The 24,468-nt window shown below is 32.6% G+C and overlaps 1 protein-coding gene across 4 annotated transcripts in view; it reads right to left on the bottom strand.

Moving 5' to 3' along the window:
- Window positions 1-24,468, bottom strand: part of LOC115877801 (ryanodine receptor) — a 135,916-nt gene that overhangs the window by 29,948 nt on the left and 81,500 nt on the right. For all 4 annotated transcript variants that reach the window (XM_030894115.1, XM_030894117.1, XM_030894116.1 and 1 more), the window contains 14 exons: window positions 17,748-17,981; window positions 16,838-17,310; window positions 16,491-16,781; window positions 16,237-16,440; window positions 15,510-15,713; window positions 15,172-15,450; window positions 12,733-13,813; window positions 10,974-11,632; window positions 9,318-9,453; window positions 8,824-9,259; window positions 7,356-7,629; window positions 3,727-4,029; window positions 680-863; window positions 427-623 (listed from right to left, as the gene is read on the bottom strand). In XM_030894115.1, coding sequence (XP_030749975.1) covers window positions 427-623; window positions 680-863; window positions 3,727-4,029; window positions 7,356-7,629; window positions 8,824-9,259; window positions 9,318-9,453; window positions 10,974-11,632; window positions 12,733-13,813; window positions 15,172-15,450; window positions 15,510-15,713; window positions 16,237-16,440; window positions 16,491-16,781; window positions 16,838-17,310; window positions 17,748-17,981 — 4,955 coding nt within the window. The remainder of the gene's footprint in view (window positions 1-426; window positions 624-679; window positions 864-3,726; window positions 4,030-7,355; window positions 7,630-8,823; window positions 9,260-9,317; window positions 9,454-10,973; window positions 11,633-12,732; window positions 13,814-15,171; window positions 15,451-15,509; window positions 15,714-16,236; window positions 16,441-16,490; window positions 16,782-16,837; window positions 17,311-17,747; window positions 17,982-24,468) is intronic.

Raw genomic sequence — 24,468 nt, 5'->3', positions numbered from 1 at the left:
AAAAAAGAAACATTGCGTTTGGATTGCAAAACTAAAAGTGGCAGTTTTATTGCAATGTAAGTAAGCGTTTGTCCATTTTATATTTTACTTTTTTCATACCTACGACAAAATATACATATATTGAAATTTTATAATTCGTTTTATTTAAAAAATGTTAGAAGACAAACCTGTAATTGACATATCTAATTGTTATGTAATATATTCCATTTAAATGTAATATATTACTTTACAATAAAAAAAATTCAAATTCAAAAAAATATATTAAAAATATAAAGAAATCATTTTCACGGGCAACACTGGTAGAACTTGTAGAACGGGTAAAATACGATTCTACCTCAGATAAATAAATATCTATTCAAAATATTATTAAAAATATTTAACATTATTCTTTAAGTGAAGAGTATAGTTGATAAACAAGATTCTTACCATATGTAATCCGTACAAGACTTTACTCATAGCAACTATTCTATCCACAGTCTCCTCTAGTTGGTTCTTGCCATTACTGTCCACCGTATTGACAGTGACACTCTTCTTGCCAAGTTTACTATACAAGTAATGTTGCCACGACATCTCATCTGCCGGGTCAATTTTGTCGGGCAGTGTTAGTTGAATTTTGGCAAAATCTAAAAAAATAAACTTGTGAATTACCGGAAAATAAAAAAGTGTTGAGATAAAGTACCGATAATTTCGTATTCCGGCATCTTTTTCAAGAACCTGTCCTTGCAATGTTGGACTAATTCTTGTTCTCTGCCTGCGAACAAGTTCAAACCGACAGGAAGGAGACGTTTGAGGCAGGCTACCATCAAGGAGGCTTGAATTTCTTTGTCCTTGTCTCGCTTTTTGTCGCGATGCTTCTTTTTTTTCTAAAATGTTAAATTGATTTAAAATTGTATTCATTCTGGGATAAACAGTACGGAGCACGATTAACAATGATTGAAATAGTTTGCAATGTATATTAGTTTACTAACACAGCTCAGTGTCTCTACTACAAGAAATAAACAGTAGAATTAAGTTAACATGGAGTACATATCTGCACCCCAGAAGCAAACCATGTTAAGAGTCTATTACGCTGTACTGCTCGGGTTGCTCTCAGGGGTCGGGTAAAGCGGGTGTGTGGCCGAAGGAAATATATATTTTATTTCAGAAATCTGCCTAAGGCTTAGCCCGATCCTGTCGTGTTAAGCCACGACCCAAAATTCCAAACACACGTGCTTTGATTAATACTTGATTAAGGTTTGCAGAGCTTCAGCATTTACCATAAAATAGCGAGCAATTTATTACAAAACCATATATATTATATCTAACTGAAATTACAAAACTTCAATCTATTTCCTATTGTAACGGAATTTTAAATTATGTCTTTATTTTCGAGAAAATTTAGTCCAAACATAAGGAATATTTTATTGATGTTTGACCATCAAAATCTTGAAAATAAAGAAGTTGTCTAAAAATGTGCTACAATACGGATATAGTATAACTCTTAATTTTTAATTTCCTTCTCCATTTGTGTAAAACCGCCTAGCCAGTTTTACATAAAACGTTAAATCTCGAACGCTTATTTTGCTACTTTTTCGGACTAGTAAAATGGACTCTTAAGTCACAAAACATAGTTTCGGGAAAAACGAATTTAAAGTTTTGTTTAGTTCAGGGCCGGCATTGGACTTAATTTGATTTAATTTTGCGATTTTTAGAGTATTTTATTTATTCCTTCAGATAACGTAAAACGAGAAAGAGCAAAGGATAGAGAATAAAAAGTTAAGTAACTTGACGTATTTAACTCAAATATTTTGGACTTAACATAGTTGGTTAGGTTGTAGTTCAAATCTAGAATGCCACTCTATCTAAAGAAGAAAACATTCGACCAATATTTTCTTCTACCAGTCGTGAGCTACGTATGCAAAACCTGGAACCTTAAAGGTTGATTCTCACTATACCGTTTCCATTCCATATGTTACGTATTTTTTATTGTATTGACGTTATTCGTAAACTTCCGTTCCGTATCAGTTCCATACTTTTTATTGTACAATCTATATCATTACGAAAGTTTTATTTTCAAAATTTGTATGTTTTGAAAACGGTAATAGATTTAATTAAGAGGTGAAATAATTAATAAATATCAGCAAAATGTTAACAGAGCTGGTACAAATGTAAAAACTCGACAACGCTGTTTCCGATATGCTTCAGTCCGTCCGCATAAAAAAATGTATGGAAGGAAAGGATATGGAACGGAAGGGAAACGGAACGGATAGTGTGCATTGTCCTATTCATTTATATGATATTAGGTTTGTTTCAACCAGCATTTCGGGATCGTTTCAAAGTCGTACTCGAATCGGTTTTCTTGCACTTTGTAGCATGCGCGGACTTCGAATAGTTTCGTGACGGTGCAAAAACTATCAACGTTGGAACGCTTTGTGGATTGTTTTCGGGACTGTCAAAAGTGTCAAGCGTGCGTGTATCGATCGGTTTTTTGTTTTTGTTTAAAATTTCATAACATAACCCTATTATTTTTGTTTGCAATTTGCAATATTAATAATTGTTATTCTTGAAATGGAGAATCAGAAACCAATAATTGTTGGTAATTGTTGTTTCAACTGTATACTCACTAACTCACTTACCTATCCTCTCTTTTATGATCCTGTTATGTGTAGTTTCCTGTAATTTAATTGCAGTGGTAGAATCTTTGAACATTTTTTTATAAATAAAGAATTAATTAAAATTTCCGAACGATTTACTCCACACAAACTTACAAGCAAAAGTATAACGCACACGTATTCGAATTCGTAAAAAATAAACAAGACAGAAGCATCAGCCGGACGCTGGACCAGAATCAGCTGTTAAAAATCGATAATCCCTGCCAATATACTTTAATGCGCAAGGCCAACCCAAACAGTCCTCAATTTGGATCATGTACCGAAATTACCGTTCTGAAATCGTAACTAAATGTTCTCAAGGTAGGCTGATACGCAAATAGGATCGTCCGATAACCGTCAAATCTCGGTTGGAACACATTTGAATTACTCCGCACGAGCGTGATCGTTCGGTGATGGTTCTGCGGCGGGTTGGAACAAACCTATATTTTATGTAAATGGCAGGGAAACGGAAAGTAGCTGATATGGAAGGTATAGTGAGAATCAATCTGAAACGGACATTATAAGGAAACTCCAGGTAGCACAACGCTCAATAGCAGAAAATATACAGGGAACCAAGAAAGACCGTAAAATAATAGAGTGGATACGAGAAAAGACTCAGGTACTCGTAATAGATGTCATCGACAGAATCAAATCCTCCAAGTGGCAATGGGCAGGACACCTGGCAAGAAGGTGGACCACAAAAATTACAGCATGGTACCCACGTGAAATTAAGAGACCTAGAAGAAGACCAAACCTGAGATGGGACCATGATATTACGAAATTAGCAGGGATAACTTGGGCCCGCATAGCCAACAATAGACAACAACGGCCCCAAGAAAGTGAGTATCTAAATATGTGAGGGAGGCTACACCATAGTCCGAAATGGTTGAATAAGCTGAAAATGATAATGATAAAATATAGAAACGGGCAAAATCAGAATATTGTGAGTATTTCAAACATTGTTCATCGCTCCGTATAGCTAAGTTTTTATTTTATAATAAATCAATACCTTAAATATTTCCAACGATTCCTATTTAAGAAATAAAATACTTCAAATATTTTTTATTAGATAAATTAAATACTTATGGTTGCTTACCTTTCCCACTGAAGGTTGTGAACCATCAGGTACAACAGTTCTTCTTGTAGCAGTGGGCATAATCAACACCATATTATCAATTTCGTTTGCAGATATAAAGTTTTGTTCTTCTCTCAAGAAGTACTGAGAGTTAGACCAGATGTTGAAGATATCTGCGACGTGGTTGTAAAGGTGTTCAGCTTCTTCTACATTGTGCCTTAGCCAATGGTTTCTTTGAAGATCCACGTATTTTATTAGAAGAGGGTAGAACGAGTAGATGTCCCGCACTAAAAGATGCCATTCTTCCTGGATCTGAGTTTCAATCTAACAGAAAATTTATAAAAATAATTTAAATTTTTTTAAAACGATAAAAGAATGTGAAAATAATAATAAATATAGTGCGGTAAAGCAAGTATACAGGGTTGTTCACCACATACGACACGGAGTATTGTAGCTAAACGATTATATTTTTACAAATTTCAAGTTTTGGGTTCGATGAAGGACTATTAGAGGTACAATTTAAAAATAATTTGACAAGATACAGAGTGTCCCAAATAAGTAAAAATTATCAAAGTTGTATTTTTTTAAATGGAATACCCTGTATATTATTACATTTTTAGTTTCTACGATTAAAATAAAGGTAAATTTGATTAAGGTTTATTATACTTAAACCTTACCGTTTTTGAAATATTTTCAATTTTGGGAAATTGCAGTAAAAATTTTAAGGCTTCATTTCTCCAAGGGTATCAAAGTTTTTAATACTAAATATTTACTGAAGTTTATTTATTGATCAGTTATTGTGTTGCAATAATAAAAATAATACTACCTTATACAGAGTGTGTAAAAATTTATTTTAAATAATTTCTAGCTTTAAACGCCAATAACTTCTTTAATTTAAATGGAACGCCCTGTATATTTTAGGAGAATCAGATGCACAATTTAATTGTCTATCAAATTGTATTATACCATTTTTTACCTATCCCTTCAAGTTTTCGTAGAAAATGCATTTTCTTATAATTTAGACCCTATTTATCAATATACCCATGGAATATTGACATTTTAGATTGTTTTTAAAGCAACAAATGTACAAAATGTACAGGCTAAATGTACAGGCAAATGTACAGGCAAAATATTACTAGCCCATTTATATGCAAAAAGAAAACTATTTAAATCTTTATAAAAGAGTATACCATTAATTAAATATAACACCATTATTTCCGCCCATATACTAATTAATTACATACTTAATTGTGTTCGTTAATAAATTATTCTAAATAAATGTGGATTTGAGTCAGAAATCAATATAATAATAAGTTATCAAAATTAAAGTCTCTGTTGTTATAAATAAGTATTTATTAAAAATGAAATATAATTTTTAAGGTGTTCTTTTTATCACACTGTCTAATACCCATACAAAATTCAGTTTTTTAGTATTTGGAGCAATTATTATTAATCAACGCAAACAGTCAGTTAATGTAGTTTGAATACTGGAATCATATTAATTGGTCCCCTTTAACAAATATTTAAACAGTTTTTTTTTATTTTTTAATAAAATAAACAAATTGTATCGACAATATTAGTATCTGTACTCTTTAAAAATTTGGTACATCTTTAAAAATAATCTAAAATGTCAATATTCCATGGGTATATTGATAAATAAGTTCTAAATTACAAGAAAATGCATTTTCTATGGAAACTTAAAAAGATAGGTAAAAAATGGTATAATATAATTTGATAGACAATTAAATTGTGCATCTGATTCTCGTAAAATATACAAGGTGTTCCGTTTAAATTAAACAAGTTATTGCCGTTTGAAGCTAATAATTATTTAAAATAAATTTTTAGGCACTCTGTATAAGATAGTATTATTTTTATTATTGCAACAAAATAACTGATCAATAAATAAACTTCAGTAAATATTTAGTATTAAAAACTTTGATACCCTTGGAGAAATGAAGCCTTAACATTTTTACTGCAATTTCACAAAATTGAAAATATTTCAAAAACGGTAAGGTTTAAGTATAATAAACCTTAATCAAATTTACCTTTATTTTAATCGTAGAAACTAAAAATGAAATAATATACAGGGTGTTCCATTTAAAAAATACAACTTTGATATTTTTTATTTATTTGGGTCACTCTGTATCTTGTAAAATTATTTTTAAATTGTACCTCTAATAGTCCTTCATCGAACCCAAAACTTACAATTTGTAAAAATCTCATCGTTTAGCTACAATACTCCGTGTCGTATGTGGTGAACAACCCTGTATAGTCTGTACAACCATCGTCCAACGTTACGTCATCATTATATCTAATATCTGTTTTAAGGAGTCTGAGATCAGTTCCTATCGATTATAAAAGCTTCAAGTACGTTCCTAAATTAATAATTGCGGACGTTCCGATTTTATTAATTTCAAGAAGGTATGTTCTGCCTTTATCGAGGCCTTTATACAGGGTGGTCCGAACTGTATTCCGGAAACTTCGGCAGCATATTTTACTGATAAAAATAAGTAAAAAAGTTCATATAACTGTACGTCCTAAAATGCTTAGTTTCGGAGATACAGGGTTTAAAAGTTTTATTTTTATTTCGATTTTTACCAAATAATTTCTGAAATAACGTCAATATTTGGATGAAAATTGGTGTCTGGGAGTTTTTTGACATGAGAAATTGATTTTAATGTCAAAATGGCTCCTATTTGTAGGGGGCGCCACCTACATGTGTTTTAACTGTTTTGAAGAGTAATAACTTTTTGTCCGTACCTGTATAAAACTACTGAGTGATAACATAACGTGAAATATACATTTCCGTGATTTTCTACGTAAAAAATGTCTCTTGGTAAAAATCGCTACGAGCAACCGTTCTCTAGATATTTACAATGGAAATACCCAATACATGTCATTATTGACTAAAAATAAACATGTTGAGTAGATAGTTATTTGACTGAAATGAGAAATTTGGGAACTTTCTATTTTCTTAAACTAATCATAAATGTTTCTTCGAAAAAATGATGATGAAACAGTTTCTGTTGAACTTTTGGCACAAAAACATTGCAAATTTATGCTTTTAGTCTAATAACGAATTAGTTAACACATGCATGTTTAATTTATGTCAATGATGACAGGTATTGGTAATTTCGATTCCAAATATCTCGAGAACCATTACTCGTAGCGATTTTTACCAAGATACTTTTTTTACGTAAAAAACATCGTAAATGTATATTTTTTAACTAGCTAGTTTTATACAGATACGGACAAAAAGTTATTACTCTTCAAACCAGTTAAAAAATACATAGGTGGCGCCCTCTAAGTCAAAAAACTCCCACACACCAATTTTCATCCAAATATTGATGTTACTTCGGAAATTGTTTGGAAAAAATCGAAATAAAAATGAAACTTCTACACCCTGTATCTCCGAAACTAAGCATTTTAGAACATACATTTATAAGAACTTTTTTACTTATTTTTATCTGCAGAATATGTTGCCGAAGTATAGACATTTTTTAAAGATAATATTAGTGTAATTTTATACTCCTGTACATTAAATAAAAAGGAATATTGTTAAATTTCGGATATAAATACCAAAAATTATACCGTTCAATTTAAATTAAAAAAAAATCACAATAACAATAAAAGAGGAATCATATCCATACCTGTGATGTATCATCCGAACTACTCTTAATAAACCCTCTTAAACTCTCTTCTTTATGGAACATTGCTTCGGTTCGTTTCTTAACTCTTTCAGCCAGAGGTAAGAACGGATCTTTCAACAATTCTTCGCTGCTATTGATGATGATTTGTTGAGTATACGCTGCTATCCTCGTCATCCATGGAGCGTTCTCGTTACCGATGTTCTTCTTGATGAGCTTTAACACATTCTTCAGGAGCTGATTCATATGTTCTCCGGTAACCATAGAGACGTAGGATCTAATTTAAAAAATATCTAACTTCAGATTGGGTTATTATCACAGTGTAGAACAATCTACTCATAGGATTGAGTGAGAGTACAAAGTCGGAGTGAGAGAAATACGACGGTGTGCTGTTGCGGCGTTGTCGGTATGCCTTTCCCTATCAAGTAAAGTAAAATCACGATCACAAACCGCTTATTTTTAAGACTTTTTTTTCTAAAAGATAACTAGATAAAATCATTAGATGTGTTTCTAAGCATCTGAGAGGGAATTTTAAGGATATAGTTAGGGTGACCATTTTTTTAGAACGAGAAAACGTCATCGCGAAAATTTAGAAACTCAACTTTTTAACACATAACACGCCATAACTTAAGAACCATTTTAGAAACTTTTTTTATTTTGAAAATAGGATCTTTTTACAATATGTTTAAATAAGAAAAATTCGACAAGATTGCTCTTTTCCATTCAAAAATTTTAAATAACCCATCCATTTACTTTTAGTGCATAGCAATTTTCAGCAATCGTGTAGCTTTTTTATTTATAAAGATTTTCACATACTGTCTGTGAAGAAAATATAGCAGAAATATTAAGAACGTTTCTGAAAAAAACTACAATCAATTATTTCTAATGGATTTCGAGATATTGATTTTTGAATTCAGAGTTCTAATAGCGCAATCGTCTGTCGAACACTAACTCAATTCCACTTATTTTTGCCAAAATGCAAGTGTTTCTAACTTACACTTAAAATTTTGTAAGCTATAGGGAAAGTTACGACTTGTTAATAAATAAACAAATAAAATATCACAAGACGTAATTAAATCGTGAAGCTGAACGCATGATGTACACCTTTCCCTAGAACTTTAAGTACTGACAGAGGTACTGATTGGGTCGACCGGTCAACTGCGACAAATCTGCTATATTCCCTTCCACGTCTCTCAGCAATGTGTACAGTTTCTCGGTTTATTTCATACGTTTGGCAACGTGTTTACTGTTCTCTCTTTGTTCAGTGCATTATAAACGCATTGTACTCTTCTTACATACGGAAATGTCGACCCAAGACTAAACTTTGCCAGCCCTTAGTATAACACAATTGTATTATGGAATGAAATACCTTCGTGACATTGTCTCTAATGCTAAAATTTTTCACGATGTTTTGACTTGTGTTTAGAATTGAGGAATTTGTAGTGTTTCTTATACTATAGAAGTTACTTACCCTCCAGTAGGACTGACATTATCTGGACCCTGTGACCACCAAAACGGCAGATAAGAACACAACATAGGCATAATAACATCAATAATATGAGGAGCATCAGAATAAGTCTTGTCGCTCTCCACAAAATGATCTACTTCAGACAAAATTGTTTCCAAAGTAGGCATAAAAGCCTCCATTTTCACTATAATATCTTGAGCTTCAAGTGAATGGTCTGCTATACGGTTCAGTAAAGAAAATTGATTGTTTTTGTTCAAATGTGGCTCCAAAAAGGCTACAGGAAAGGTGGAACTGAACGCTCCCAAGCAGGAACCAAGAGTAGGTTTGTATTTTTCCATTTCTGTTTTTAGGTACTTCCTGTCACGATGGAGTGTAGCGTCTGTGCCAAGATGGAAGAGGCCTTGGAGAATTTTATAGGAAGCTACCTGAATTTCGTCCACTAAAACAAAACAAATAATATATTTAACGTTTTACCGATAAGTGTAAGTAATTCTTACATAATAAGTCGCTTCCATATTCACAATTAGCCAAGTGATCAAACAGTGAAGTAAGAACAGGCAACAACACTGAATTCACGTAAAACAGTGATGTGGATGTTTTTAAGTGCGTTCCTCTTAGGTGACTGTATTTTCCCTAAAAAAATTAATGCTTGAAAAGATGCTATACAGGGTGTGCCCAAAAGTTAGCTACAAATGGTATTTTTGATATTGAATTTATAAAAATAGTTTATGCGAAATTTCCTAAGCATATTCAATATCAAAAAAAGCAATTTTAACATATTGTAATCGCAAAACATTTTCCGATGCACGTCATCAATCATATCGACATCGACACTAAAGTCCTGACAAAATGAAATTTTGGTAAAAATGTTTAAATTTGTTGTACAGCTCTTCATTTTACTTTATAGAGTTAATGATTGTAACAGATATTTTATTTAGATTAAAGCTGCAAAAATTAGTTTAAACCGAATTTTATTATCGCTATGTTGATCACATTGCGCCGTGTTCAGCAATGTTGTCCTTTATTATTTGACAATTATCCTAGTGTCAGTCATTATTTTGTATAATATCGTGTTGTTATTGAATTTTTGTGAGAAATTCTCGTTTTTTGCTTATTTTCATAGTCTTTTTTTTTAAAAATCGCACTTTTAAGTACAAACAGTTTTTTTAAGAACTAAATTTTCGAGTTTTTGTATTGCATTTCTTGAAATTGTGCGTTGAAAATATGTCGAAGCATTTAAACAGTCGAAGCAAAGAGCCTGTATCTTCCCTGTTTTTTTAAAAACTATTTCGAACGAGAACGGACCTTTATTACCCTTATAGAAGGTCCTTTATTACCCTTGACTGCTGTCAGAAAGGTTTGATTGATAAGCATATTATACCACTTTCGAAGTTCGTTTTTATTAAATTCTGTGATTATTAGTTTGTGCATTAATAGCACCCTCTTACTTGTTATTACCACTTATGGCGTTTTAAGACATTAATAAATAAATAACCCATAATAACACTTATAACAATCTTCATATTGGACTAGTTTTTGCTAATATGTAATAAGTAAAATAAGCTAAAAAACAAATAAATCAATTAATCACTAAAATATTAGTTATTAAATTAATGTTGTTTGTCAATTTTAAATTAAGATTCATCTTATAATAAAAATCATCAATTAAAATTATAATCCATCACAATCTGGTAGCGCTGTCGCCATCGCTTGTCACTCAAAGTTGATCATTGCATCGGAAAAGTTGATCAGTGCATCAGAAATTGTTTTGCGATTACCATACATACATGTTATGTATCAAAAGAAATGATGAAACCGCCAAAATACTAAAATGCTTTGAATATAAAAAATGTTCATTTTTTAATTCTCCATCTAACAAAAAAATAATAACAGGATGTTCCATTTAAAAAAAAAACGAAGAAAAACTATTTTATATTTTAGAAAATATGGCATAGAATTTTAAACACCCTGTATGGTTTAAGATTACGATATTTATAGCAAAGTAAGTACAGATCAACCAGATTTTTTTTAATCTACCGCCATAAAAGTTCACAGGTGACATATGTCAAAATGATTTTTTTTTGTTATTGAGCACACTGAAGAAGGTCGCGTTTTTTACACACCCTGTATTATGCTTCATTCAGAATACTTACCTCTTGCAAATTTATGATCGTATGCCCCAAATCGTCAGCAGTATTATTGAAGAACGTCAACATCGATGTTCTGATGAACTCAGGACAATTTTTAACAAGAGACTTGGCATCAATGCCTTTGACCAACACTTGTAAGCACCTCACTGTAATTCTGACGTCAGCTCCAAAAGCGGCCAACCTGGATCTGAGCAAATTAGCCAATTTACAGAACAACGCTGCTACCATTTCTTTCTCCTTCAAACTGGCAGCTCCGGTGTTGTTTGTAGCTGTGGCAACAGCGATGAAGTAGTTTCTATGAGTTGAAAAATATTTCTCCATCAACGGTAGTACAACTTTGGAGAAAAATTTGATATCTCTTGATGATTTAGTGTACGAGTTTCTTCTGCTGAAGGTCTGTGAGGGTTTGAGCAACTTCATGTTGATGGTGGCTTTATCCAGGTATTGGATGAGCTTTTCGAGTAGACTGTAAGCAAAACGGAGTTCAACAGAGGGACCTGCTGTGGATAATTCTGTTTCTTGTTGACCTCCGCGATTTGGTCTGTGAAGTTTTAAACCTTGATACTGCAAGTACTTGAGGAATTCTTGTGAACGTTCTCTGTCTTTTTTCTTTTCTTTGTCTGTTAGAAGATCGTATGGTACTAACTGAGGGTGAATTCCACCTAGAATAATCATCAATCAAATGAATAAATAAAATAGAATAAAAAACAAATAGCAAGATATGCACTCTGATTTCGAATTTTTATTTTCTCTATTAAACTTATGACGTAGCGTGGCTGAGTACTCTTGGTTTTTGAGACGGCAGCGTTAAGTCTGATTTTCATGCGTCCGTTATCCGTTGATACTGTGGTCCGGCGGCGCTCTGATTGGTCATAGCGTTTTCGCGCCACTTTTCATCCGTAAATATTTTACTCCAGCCCGTCAACGGAGAGAGATTGTACGATAACGGACGTTTTGACACTTTTTGACTTAAGTTTAATCTAACCTTAATAAAAATATAATAGTACCACCGTCGGGAAAACGAGAATTTTAAGAAAACTGGTTCTTTAATAAATCTTTTGCTATGCTCTCCTGACCAAAGTGCGGGCCGTCTGGCTGCCGGTAGACTACTGCGGTTCACTACTGCGCATCACAGGGTATCCCATTTATGTGTGTTTTATAGGATTTCACGTTTATGATGAGATTTTCACATTACTTTACTACTTTTTTATGAAACTAAATATGCAACATATAAGTTTCTCCTAGCTTCCTTAGTTACCTCCTTGAAATACAGGGCGAATTTGTGATGCGCAGTAGTGAACAGATGTTGAATACAGATATGATGCGCAGTAGTGAACGCAACGTCTACTGGCAGCCAGATGGTCCGCATTCTGTTTAGTAGAGCGTAGCTAAAGATATATTAAAGAACCGGCTTTCTTAAAATTCTCTCTCAAAAACATTGCTAGCTCTTAGACTATAAGTAAAACAGCGAAATCGTTATGGAAATAAAAATATAAAATGACACCAATCACAAGCAAATCGTATATCCGATGAACGGAGACATGAAAAAGCAATAAATTTTAAAATTGCATAATTTTTTAACCAATCGAAGTCTTTAAATTCAACCAATAAAATTAATATCGTATCATCGTATCGTTGGACAACGGCATGAAAATCAAGTTTTTTTCTTCAAGGTATTAGAGTTCTGTTGTTTTAAAAATCGCTACAAAATTTAATACAGACAAGTCCAAAATCGGAGTTTTACTCAATAAAAAAAAATAACCTCCACAAGTGTTAAGTTCCTCCTTCTTCTTCCTAGCCCAAATATCATGAGCATTCTCGGCCAATCGTTCAGCCATATTCTGCATCTCCCTTGACAAAGTTAAATTCGTCATATCCACCGGATGTGGATCATAATCAAACGGCGTCGCACTCTCTCCTCTCATAAACTGAGACCCTCTGTTCGAAGAAGGAAGATCCACTTCAGTATGCTCTACTGACCAGCCTAACGCTAACAAAGCTTTCAACGACTCTCTTACCGGCTCCTTATATCGCTCTCTTTCATAATCCGTGAGCATAGAGTACGGTTTGAGCCTCGGATGAGACTTGTTACCTTCCCAGCCAGAATACTGTTCTCCGTATCTCCAACCGTTTTCGAGCTTTCTCGATGCCCAAGCATCGTGGTAGTGTTCAGAAAATTGCTGAACTATATTGTTAAGATCGTTGCTGAGCTGTACAGTCGATGTATTGATGGGTTGCGGGTTATAAGGACCATCAGGACCGGTTTTGACAGTTTTGTTCGAGTACCATTCGTCATCGTAGTTTTTGGACAGTGAATAATCAGGTGGTAAGGCACAACCAATGGCGGTAAGGCATGGTAAAGCCTTTCCAAAAAGTTCTGGCTCATAATCCATCTTAGAAAGAGAGTCGAATATATTCGAAAACAACATCATAGTAAGCCTTTTTTCCTCATCACTGGCTGCTCCATAAATACCCTGACCTGAACTTGAACCATAATACTTCGCACATCTGTCGTAATGTAAGGTTAGAAGTCTCAAAGCTACCGTAGTGTATTCAGATAAATTCGAGACATCTACTGTTAATTTCCTTAACAGTTTCAACAGCATTGATGGTTGTAGCTGACTGGTTAGAGCGACCAGGAAGTCTGATACTGCTTCTCTTTGACCTTTGGTCAGCATGCGGTTCTTTGACAGACGGTATACCGTGTGAAGAGTGGCATCGAGAAGAGAAGCGTAGTTTTCTGCTTCGCTGTAGAATTTACTGTGTTGAATCAGGAGAGGCAGTATGGAATTGCCTATATATCTGTTCATGCTTAGGGCCATGTCTGACTCACTGCCATCATGCTAAAAGGTATACAATAAGGTGATATAATAAGTAAATTAACTAAATAGACAGCTTGTGAGTCATGTACAGGGTATTTGAAAAAACATGTACCATCTCTCGTGGGGAGACTCCTCGCGTAAAAATAAGTTATTTATTTTAATAATACTTAATAGTTAATAAATAATAAAAATTTAAAGAAATTATTAAATTTAATAAAAAATAAATTTAATAATTTATTTTTTGATAAAAAAAATAAATTTAATAATTTATTTCGAATTATGTTGATATAAAAAATAAATTTAATAATTTATTTTTTATATCAACATAATTCGATTCTGCTTTGTTTTGTAGCTACAGGGTAAAATGCAAAATAAAAACACTAAATCACCACAATACACCAAAACACTTTTACTTTTACACTGGACGCGCGTTTCGCTAACCATGTTAGCATCATCAGCAGATGATTATAAACTGGATAGTTCATACAACACCATAATGATCATGCTGCAGATGATTATAAACTGGATAGTTCATAATCATCTGCTGATGATGCTAACATGGTTAGCGAAACGCGCGTCCAGTGTAAAAGTAAAAGTGTTTTGGTGTATTGTGGTGATTTAGTGTTTTTATTTTGCTGTGTAACACCAAAGGTTCCAACCCTCAACTGTAAGCTACAGGGTGTTAAAATCTTCATTTTTCTTAGATTTATAATAATTTTCTTCCAAGTGCTTTTAGCGATTTCAATGAAATTTTGGGAATGAAAGTTACTATAAGTGCGACATATTTTATGCTTAAAAAGTGTCTACAGATTCATCAGCGACGTGTATATGGGTTATCACTGGAATATTTTTCAAAAAAAACTGGGCGCCTTTGCCTTTTTTCCTTGTTCGCGCAGTTGTGGGGCAGTTTAATGCCGATTAAAAGTTGTCTCATGATATTTTGTCGAGTCCAATCTCCTTGAGATAAACACAATTAAAATTGTAATAAATCGAAAAAAATCAATATTTTGACTCCCTGTAACTACTAAACAAAGAAGAATTGAATGTAGGTTAATATAAAAACTAAATCTTATTTTTATGTGAGGAATCTCTCCACGAGAGATGGCACATGTTTTTTTGAAGCACCCTGTCTATTTCAGACAAACCTTCCTGTTTAAAACAAAAGTAGTCAAGATATACAAAACGGATTTAAATAGGAAAATGTTCTAGATTACCACTTATTTATTATAAAATTTTATTAATGAAAATATATGATCATTATGGTGTTGTATCAACACAAATCAATGTAATCTTAGTCTCTCTGTTATACATTGTGGATGAATTATATAAAAGTATACACAATTTAAAATTGATCCAGAAAAACAAGTTTGAATACTTACCCTATCCAGCATTGTGGCACATCTCAAGTCAGGTAAAAATGCTTCTTCCAGTAGCTTAAAGAACAATTCTTGTGTCTCTATACCGTAAACTCGTTCTAAGAACAGAACTATAGATTGCTTGTGAGGCGGTGTTAGACCTGAAGGCATATCAGATTTAGGTCTTTCCTCTCCTTGAGCAGGGTTGTGTAGTGTGAACTTGAGACTAAGCACGCCTTGGAGGTCTTCTAGCGGCACCAAAGACCTCAAGATGGCTCTTGCTCTTAACGATTCGTTTTTACCCTGAATAAAAAAACAATCTAATTGCTAAAAATTTTACAATAAAGAAGATATATATTTACCAAGGCGATGACTGCAGCGTCGGGAGCACAACGACCTAGAAGGTCTACTAAAGTACAGTAGAAGTTAAGGATGGCTGCTCCGGTGTCTATGTAGTCTTCATCATCGTCGTTTTCAGGGAGTGGGTGGGAGAATTGGGCGAGATTAACAGTTCCTTCTGGCGCGTCTTCCATCATCTTTCTTCTGTCAGTAATTCTGTCTGACATCTATAGGAAAAAATTTGAAGGGTAGATAACATAATTAAGAATAAGTATAAGATAAAATTAAACACATAAAAAAGAGTCTAATATTATTTTTATATTCATGTATTAGACATTTTTGATTTTATATGATTTCTTATTTGTTTTATATTTGTTTTATGCAAAATTACAAATTTGGGAAGAACTCGAATCAGATTGAGAATTGAGATCACTGGGAATCAAAAATAGAAGCTTATGTAGAAAGCTATCGTTATACAATGAAAAATAACTGAAGAACTTTTCATTAGTATGTATTTATATATATTATATGTTATAACAAGATCACACATCAATTTTGGCGCCCAACGTGGGACAAACCTCATTAGTCCGTCATTTTTTATTTTAGATAATGTTACTTGATCTTTTTACTTAATACGTTGTGTGATATTAAATGTCCCTACACCACATAATCTTTTTTTTTGTAAAAGAAATATTTACAAACAGAATATGTGTCTCATATATCAACGATTTATAAAAAATATCTTCTTACCTTGTTTGCATCGACAATAGCTTTCAATAAACCTTCCCCTTCACCTCTCAGGGCTGGACCTAAGCATTCGGGCCGTCTAATCAACAGCCTTATAACTAAGTTAGCATTTTCCTCCACGCTTTCTCCGTTAACCCAAACGCAGAACCTTAGAAAATCTAAGTAACGCTCCCCTTCAACTGGATCCCATCCTAAATCTGGATAACCCTGGAACATTTTACATATAAATATAATCCTTTTAAATTCGAACAGTTTACCTTTTCTACAAGCTCAGTATTCGACTGTAGACCACAACGTGACAAATATATCGCGATTTTTTCTAAATAGTGTTCCCTAAGAGCCAGTGCTAGCTCAGTGTTCTCCATTAGAGACGAATAGGAAACGTCCAGAGGTGTAGAACCTCTAAGACTTGGTCGGGAAAGGAGGATATTACTGTTGTCCAATAAAAAGTCGAAATGCTCGAACATGGCCTTTTGGTTTTGACGACCAGTTCTACAAAAGTAACACAAAAACCTGCAACAAGCTACCACCATTTCGTGTGAGGTATCCTGTTAAAAAATAACTTATATTAACCTATACTCGTTTTGAAAACAGAAGAAATTACTTTTTCTTTGCCAGTAGTCTCGCCATCAGGGTTCTGCGGCTGCGCACTGGCATCAGACTGAGCCTGTGATCTTCTACCGAGAGTGTTGATCATAACGGCCATCACATTCTCGTGAATTCTTAGAACTCTGATCAAATCAGGATGCTGGAAGAACGTGTGGTTGTTCACGAGCTTCCAAAGCCGTTCCCTCATAAGTTCTTCTTCTTCTTGAGACATTTGGACAGGTAAAAGTGCTCTGATCTGGCTCAGACCCACCCACATTTCGGCTACGTCTGATTTGGTTTTGATATTGATGATGTAGGTTTTTTCTAATGCACGAATTAGTTCTCCAACAGCGTCGTACTGTCTGACTAGTAAACTGAACATTTCCTGGACTAGTTTCGAGTTTTCTATTTGGGCTTCTTCTGCCCACCTGACTATGGTACTGATGAGTACTTTACGGAATACTTCTTCCGGTGTTTTTTTTTCTGGTTCTGTAAAAAAAGGTCTTATAATATACTGCCAGTTGTTTGGCATTAAGAAGGTTGTAATTTATTTTCATACTGAGTAAAAATGATTTTTAAATGGTGTAGTTTAAAAAAATAATTTTTTAAGAAAAATAAATTTTATGGTAATTTTTAGTAAATAACGTCTAGAGATTGACCTCGCCAAAAACTATAATCGATTGTCATTAAAAGACGACAATGATATATTGTGACAGCAATCTTAAATATTAAATATCTATTTTTTCAACAAATTTTTTTATGCAACTTATGAACCAACAGCATTGTGAATGTGTGTTCAAAAAAATGCTGTACAAAAATATAATATACTCTCTTATTTTCAACTTTTAAAAATGACGGTGTCAAAATAGACATATGTTTGGCCTTCTAAGTATAATATCTAGGGAGATTTTAGAGATATACTATACCTGGCTCTGGTTTAGGTTCTTCTTCCAACTCCTTCACAGCATTAATGAAGTTGTAAAGCTTATTTAATGGACCAGCTTTAATTTTGTCGTCGGAATTTTCCTCATCCTGTGGTGCAGCTAGCGCTTGTAACGACACGTGAGACATCAGCTGATCGTGAAATCCGTTCATTCGTTCACAGAGATCATCACCAAGGGGGCAGTTGTCTTTATCCTCTTCCTCCAAGTTTTTAAAAGCTAAAGTCGAACGATCAAGTCATTCGTGCTTTCATAGTATTATTTTTTAAATCACTCTACTACGGGGGTCTACATTAACTCTAGAAAATACTAGTGAAGGGATTCTTATGCTACATTCAAGGCTACAAGCAAGTGCTATTTTTAAGCCACATAATTTCAAACGCAAAAATAGAGACTGATCTCTATCCATCGCAATTAAAACGGGATATACTAAGCCAGGGGTCCAAATTCTACCAAATATCAAACCAGTCAAGGTCAAAATTAACAAACCACGTTTTCTTGTCTATTACTTACTAATTTAACATGATTTATTTTGTTATAAATGAAATAATAATAATTAGCGTCATTATAATAACGGTAATATTTATTTTCTTCTACACTTCATTATACTCTTGAGTATTATAATAATAGAATATCATAATGATATACTATAAAAATACATAAGCAAAGAAGGGAATGTTTTTCGATTTGGTTTTGTTCTAATTCATTACCTGTTGTCTTAATTTTGTTAAATATTAAGTTTTTGTGAATTAAATTCAGTTAAAGTGTGCAACCATCGTTCAAATTTACGTCATACTAAGGGATGGCAAAGGTTAGTCTTGGGTCGAAATTTCCCTATTTTAGAAGAGTACAATGCGTTTATATAATGTACTGAACAAAGAGGGAACAGTAAACACGTTGCCAAATATATGAAATAAACCGAGAACTGTGCACATTGCTAAGAGACGTGGAAGGGGATATACCAGATTTATCGCAGTCGACCGGTTGGCCCAACTCTATCAGGACCTTAAAGTTCTATGGAAAGGTATACATCATGCGTTCAGCTTCACGATTTAATTACGTCTCGCGATACTTTATTTGTTTATTTATTAACGAGTCGTAATTTTCCCTATAGCTTGAAAATGTTTAAGTGCAAGTTAGAAACACTTGCATTTTTGGTAAAAATAAGTGGAATTGAGTTGATGTTCGACAGTGGTCGCGCTATTAGAACTCAAAAATCGATATCTCGAAATCTATTAGAAATAATTGATTGTAGTTTTTCAAAAACTTTCTTCACAGACAGTATGTAAAAATCTTTATAAATAAAAAAGTTACACGATTGCTGAAAACTGCTCTGCACTAAAAGTAAATGAATGGGTTGTTTAAATTTTAGAATAGAAAAAACAACCTTATCGAATATTTCTTATGTAAATATATTGTAAATGATCTTCAAAATAAAAAAAGCTTCAATATTTAAAGTGGTTCTTAAGTTATGGCGTGTTATGTGTCAAAAGTTGAGTTTTTAAATTATCGCGATTATTGACGTTTTCTCGTTATAAAAGAAATGGATCAGAAACATATCTAATGATTTTATTTAGTTACCTTTTCGAAAAAAAAGTCTTATAAATAAGCGGTTTGCGATCGTGATTTTACTTTACTTGATAGAGAAATGCGTACCGGCAACAACGCAACAGCACACCGTCGCATTTCTCTCAATCCGATTTAATAAGATTCCCTATGCCACTTACTTCCACACATGTAAATACCGACCCAAAAGTAACAGTTGCCAGCACGGTATATTGTCGGACTTGGGTTCATGTAAAAAAGGAGATAAAATAGATTGTAGACATCACGGTCTTGGGCAAATCACAGCACATTGTTGCTAGTAATTGACATTTCACTTTTGTTTCATCAATCCTGATGAAAAGAAAATGTCTAGTACAGTAACAGTCGATCGTAAAAATAAATCTTTATTACTGAAACTTATATAGCAGCAAAAATTTACTAGAGAGCCAACCTACTACTTGTAATTAATAAAAGCGAACGCGCTCAATTACTAATTTCGGAACGTATTTGCAATTTTCTGACCAATATGAACTGATCTCAGAGACACCCTAAATCGGATATTAGATAAATGATGACGTAACGTTGAATACTTGTTGTACAGACTATACCAGAATTTTATAACTAACAGGCACAAATTAGGCCAATATCAAAATCAAAAGTAAAATTTCATGGCCTATTTAAATATTTCTTAATTATATGGTAGGTAATAATTTATAAAAAAGATTGATCAAAAATGAATATAAAAAATAAAAAAAGGAATAACAATAAGTATGTAAAATATTAAATTTACCAATATTTTAAATGGAAAAAAAATAACACTTAAAATATAATAATAATAATAATAATAAATAATAATAAATAATGTTTATTCAAACTGATCCAATTACAAAGTATATACAAGACTTATACATAACTTACGAATACAAAATAGTGAATAAACATAATATCCTCTTAAGGTAGAACCTTGTCTGAGGAGTTTTATTTCTAGAACAATAACTACAATATTTTATACTAAATTCTTAACTATATCTAAATGTATCAAATTAATATATTTCATTGTCCAACACTTAAGCACGCTAAAAAACAAGTTATTATACAGCGGTCAGATATTGACATAGGGTAGATTGCAAGTTCTAAGGCATATAAGATTACATTATTTTTTTTTTCAAATATTATATTTATTGTGAATGGTTTTTAATATTTCACATTTTGCTGAGTATAAATGTATGCATTTCGGTTATTGTTTTACCAAGTATCCATTCTTTTAATCTTTTTTTAAAAATATTAATGTTTTGACAATTAACAACTTCTTTAGGTAAAACATTAAAAATTTTAGGTCCTACATATAAATGACTTTTTTGTCCGATAGTTTTATGCATCCGAGGTACATTAATAGTTAATTCGAGTCGACGTAGTGGGTATGAATGTGGGATTAGATTATTTTTACTTCTGTTACTGAATGTTATAGATAATGTATTAAACCAAAATAATTGTTTAGCGTCAAAAATGGCTGCTTCTATGTATAAGGCATCAGAGGGATATCTATAGTTTTTATCGTATATTATTTTCAGCAACCATTTCTGAACTATATTTACACTTGATAATTGATTTTTGCTTGCTGAGCCCCAGGCCACAATACCGTATTGTAAATGGCTCTGAGCTAAAGCAAAATACACATTTCTTAGTAATTCTATAGGAATTACACTTTTTAAAAACTTAAATATTACAATAAGTGATCTTAACTTTTTAGTCACAAACTGAATATGATAATTCCATTTCATGTGGTTATCAAAGATGACTCCAAGATACTTAAATTTGTTTGTTGAGCTTATTGTCACTAGCTTATTGTTATAAGTTATATCTAAATTGAATTTTGGAAGAGTATCTGAATAGCAGGCAAAAGGTAAGAAGAAAGTTTTCTTAAAGTTAACAGTAAGAAGATTATTATTAAAGAAATTGCACACTATTTCCATTGATTTTTCTACTTTTGCTTTCAATTGATTCCAACACGTTGATCTGAAGAAAATTGCTGTATCATCAGCATAACTCAAAATGTGTGCATCGAGTTTCAAGTTTAGTAACTCATTAATGTATATACAAAAAAGTACAGGGCCCAGTACAGTGCCCTGAGGTACACCATAGTTGACCACCCTTTTCTCGCTTTTAACACCCTGGATGGACACGCTTTGCTGTCGGTTATTTAGATAGCTCTAAACAGATCGTTGGTCCTTCCTCTAAAACCCATATTACTAAGTGTGTATAACAGGATTTCATGGTGAACTGTATCGAACGCTTTTGCTAAATCTACAAAAACACACAAAGAAACCTCGGATGCATCAAGTGCCTCCGAAGCCAATTCTGATAGTTTTATAATAGCATCACTTGCGGATTTGGACTCCACGAATCCATATTGATTTTCGGAAAGGAGTTTAAATTGTTTCAGATACAAACACATTCTTTTTTTAATAAGTTTCTCAAGAATTTTGGAAAAGTTACTTAATAGCGAAATTGGTCTATAATTTGACATATTTGTTTTTTCTTCTGATTTAAACACAGGTTTAACAACAGATATTTTAAATACATCTGGAAAAGTGCCATTATTTAGAGATAAATTATAAATGTACGTTAAAGGTTTAACAATAAATTCTTTTATTTGTTGCAGTGTGTTTGCCCGAATACCGTCAAATCCTGGAGATTTGTTCTTTTTTAAATTTAATATTTCGTTTCCGACTTCGTTTACATCAGTCTCCAATAATACGAAAGAATGTGAAATATTTGTAACCTGATACATTTTTTCTGTTGGAACATTAATTTTAGAGGCCAACTTCGAACCAATTTCGCTAAAGAACTCATTAAACGTATTTGCGATATCCAACGCATTTGTCACACTCACGCCCTGTTCATTCTTGATTGACGCTATTTGGGATATCTGTCTATCCCGACCTCTAATATTATTAACTGTTTTCCACATATTACCTGACGACATTTGTTGCTTTTCAATTTCTTTTTTATAAAAATCCTTTTTGGTCAATTTTATTATGTCATTAAGATGATTTCTATATCTTTTATATCTATCAGAAAGCTCCTTATTGTTTGGATCTTTTAATGTCTGTTTAAACAAATTATGTTTTGTATTTATTGCATTCAAAATCTCATTTGTTATCCATTCCTTTCTTTTTCTATTTTTATGCGTTGATTTAACAATGTTAACACTACTATCAATATGTTTTTGCAGTTTATTAACAAATAAATCTGCTACGGTATTCGCATCTCTCCCATTGTAAATATCGACCCATGTTTCTTTTTCTAATTTATCATTTAATTTTTTGTAATTAATGTATTGTTTGTGTTTTAAGGACTCATTTATACATTTTGTTTCCGATTTAGTCTTGAATGGATATGTGGTAGAAAATATAACTGTATAGTGATCGGTAATATCTGTTCTAAAAAGTATAGAATTAAGCAGTTCATTTGGAATTTGAGATTTTATAAATATGTGATCTATGCACGAGCCTGATGCTGGTCTAGTAATTGTGTTTATATACGACACATATCCATGTTCATTCATTACATTCATATATTCGTTAACAAATCGTTCAGATGTATCGTGTAAATTAATATTCATATCCCCTACAATAATATTCAGCTGACCCTTAGCAGTATTTCTAGAAAGTACTGTTTCTAAGTTTGTGATGAAGTCATATGGATCTGTAGAGGGGGGTCTGTAGATTGCGATTATCTCAATTATTTGGTTATTAATATTTATATCAATTTTCAGTGCCTTATTATCTCCTATATCTAGTATTTTATAGGAATAATTTAACGAACATTTTATAAGTACTACTACTCCATCATTTTTATTTAGACTTCCTTCATTATATATAATGTTGTATCCCGGTATCCATATAAATCAATATTCCAAATTTTAAAACTTTCAGTAAGTACTATACAATCAAATTCAAAATCTATTCCACGTAAAAGAACAAGAAGCTCATCAAAATTGTGATCTATGCTACGAATATTATTATGAAAAAGTTTAAATGATGATAATTCAATGTCAAATTTACATATATTAATGTCATCCACCACATCTGCCTCAATCAACCTTGTTTCAAAGTCCCTAATATATGAATTCATTGTTATCTTATATGTTAAGCTTTTAAATATTTAACTTGCAATCTGACCCATATCGGAAACACCTAATTTTTCAAAAGAGAATAAAAGATAAAATATATATTTTTTTGTTTTACAATATACTCCAAATACCTTTAATAAAGAAACAAATAATCTATATTGGTTTATAAACGTCCATGTATTTACTATATATTTAAATATTAATAGTCTATTTATTTTTAGCCCAACACCAAATTAAATTTAAACATATAGTATATTTTAATTATTTAAAAGTCCCAAAAGTGCAGAGTCAAGTCGCGATATATGCTTATATCTCCAATTAGACTAAAATTACAAGGAAATTGTAGCCGCGCACAAACGAGCGCCATCAATGTATATAAATAATTCACTAACGTTTTGTTTAAAAAAAAATGTCTCTTTACACTTGACGACATCTTCATTTCTATACCGGCTTCGAGTAACTTCTTGTTGCTGGTCTTCCCTTATTAGTTGAAGGTAGGGATGCGGTTATAAGGCCAGCCGAACCCCTGCGAGTTTGCGTAGTCGATGTCCCGGATTAATGGTAAATTCAATAGTACTGGTCGGCTTAGCTTTTGGATCCGGATAGTGAGTTTCTTGCTTGTGACGCTCTATAGGTTGTACAGGTTGTTCGTTGACGGGTGTCCCCGGAGCACTTAGGGATGGTCTAGATGGAATATCGGTAAAGACTTCGCAATCAGATTCGTTACCTTTATTTCCTCTCTCCACCAATTGTTCGTAATTATAAGTTTCGCTGCCAATTACAAGAGTATCCCTTTTAATGTACGCCCTTAAACCCTTTTCCTTTGCCTCTTTTAAATTTTGTTTGAGTACCTTGTTCACCACTCTCTCTTTCTTGGAAAGATCGTGGTTAATAAAAATGTTCTTTCCCTTCAGCTTATAGGCGCTTCGAAGAATCAATGCCTTTTTTAAATATGAATTGAGTTCTATACGTAGCGGTTTCGTTGAGTCGTTTCCTAAGTAGTATAAATTGTTTATATCGCTTATA

The sequence above is a fragment of the Sitophilus oryzae genome, unplaced genomic scaffold, assembly GCF_002938485.1.
Source record: "Sitophilus oryzae breed Bouriz unplaced genomic scaffold, Soryzae_2.0 scaffold_1499_pilon_pilon, whole genome shotgun sequence".
In the NCBI taxonomy this organism is placed as follows: Eukaryota; Metazoa; Arthropoda; class Insecta; order Coleoptera; family Curculionidae; genus Sitophilus; species Sitophilus oryzae.
The sequence above is the reverse complement of the archived record's forward strand: the minus strand, read 5'-3'. Positions and strand labels throughout refer to the sequence as shown.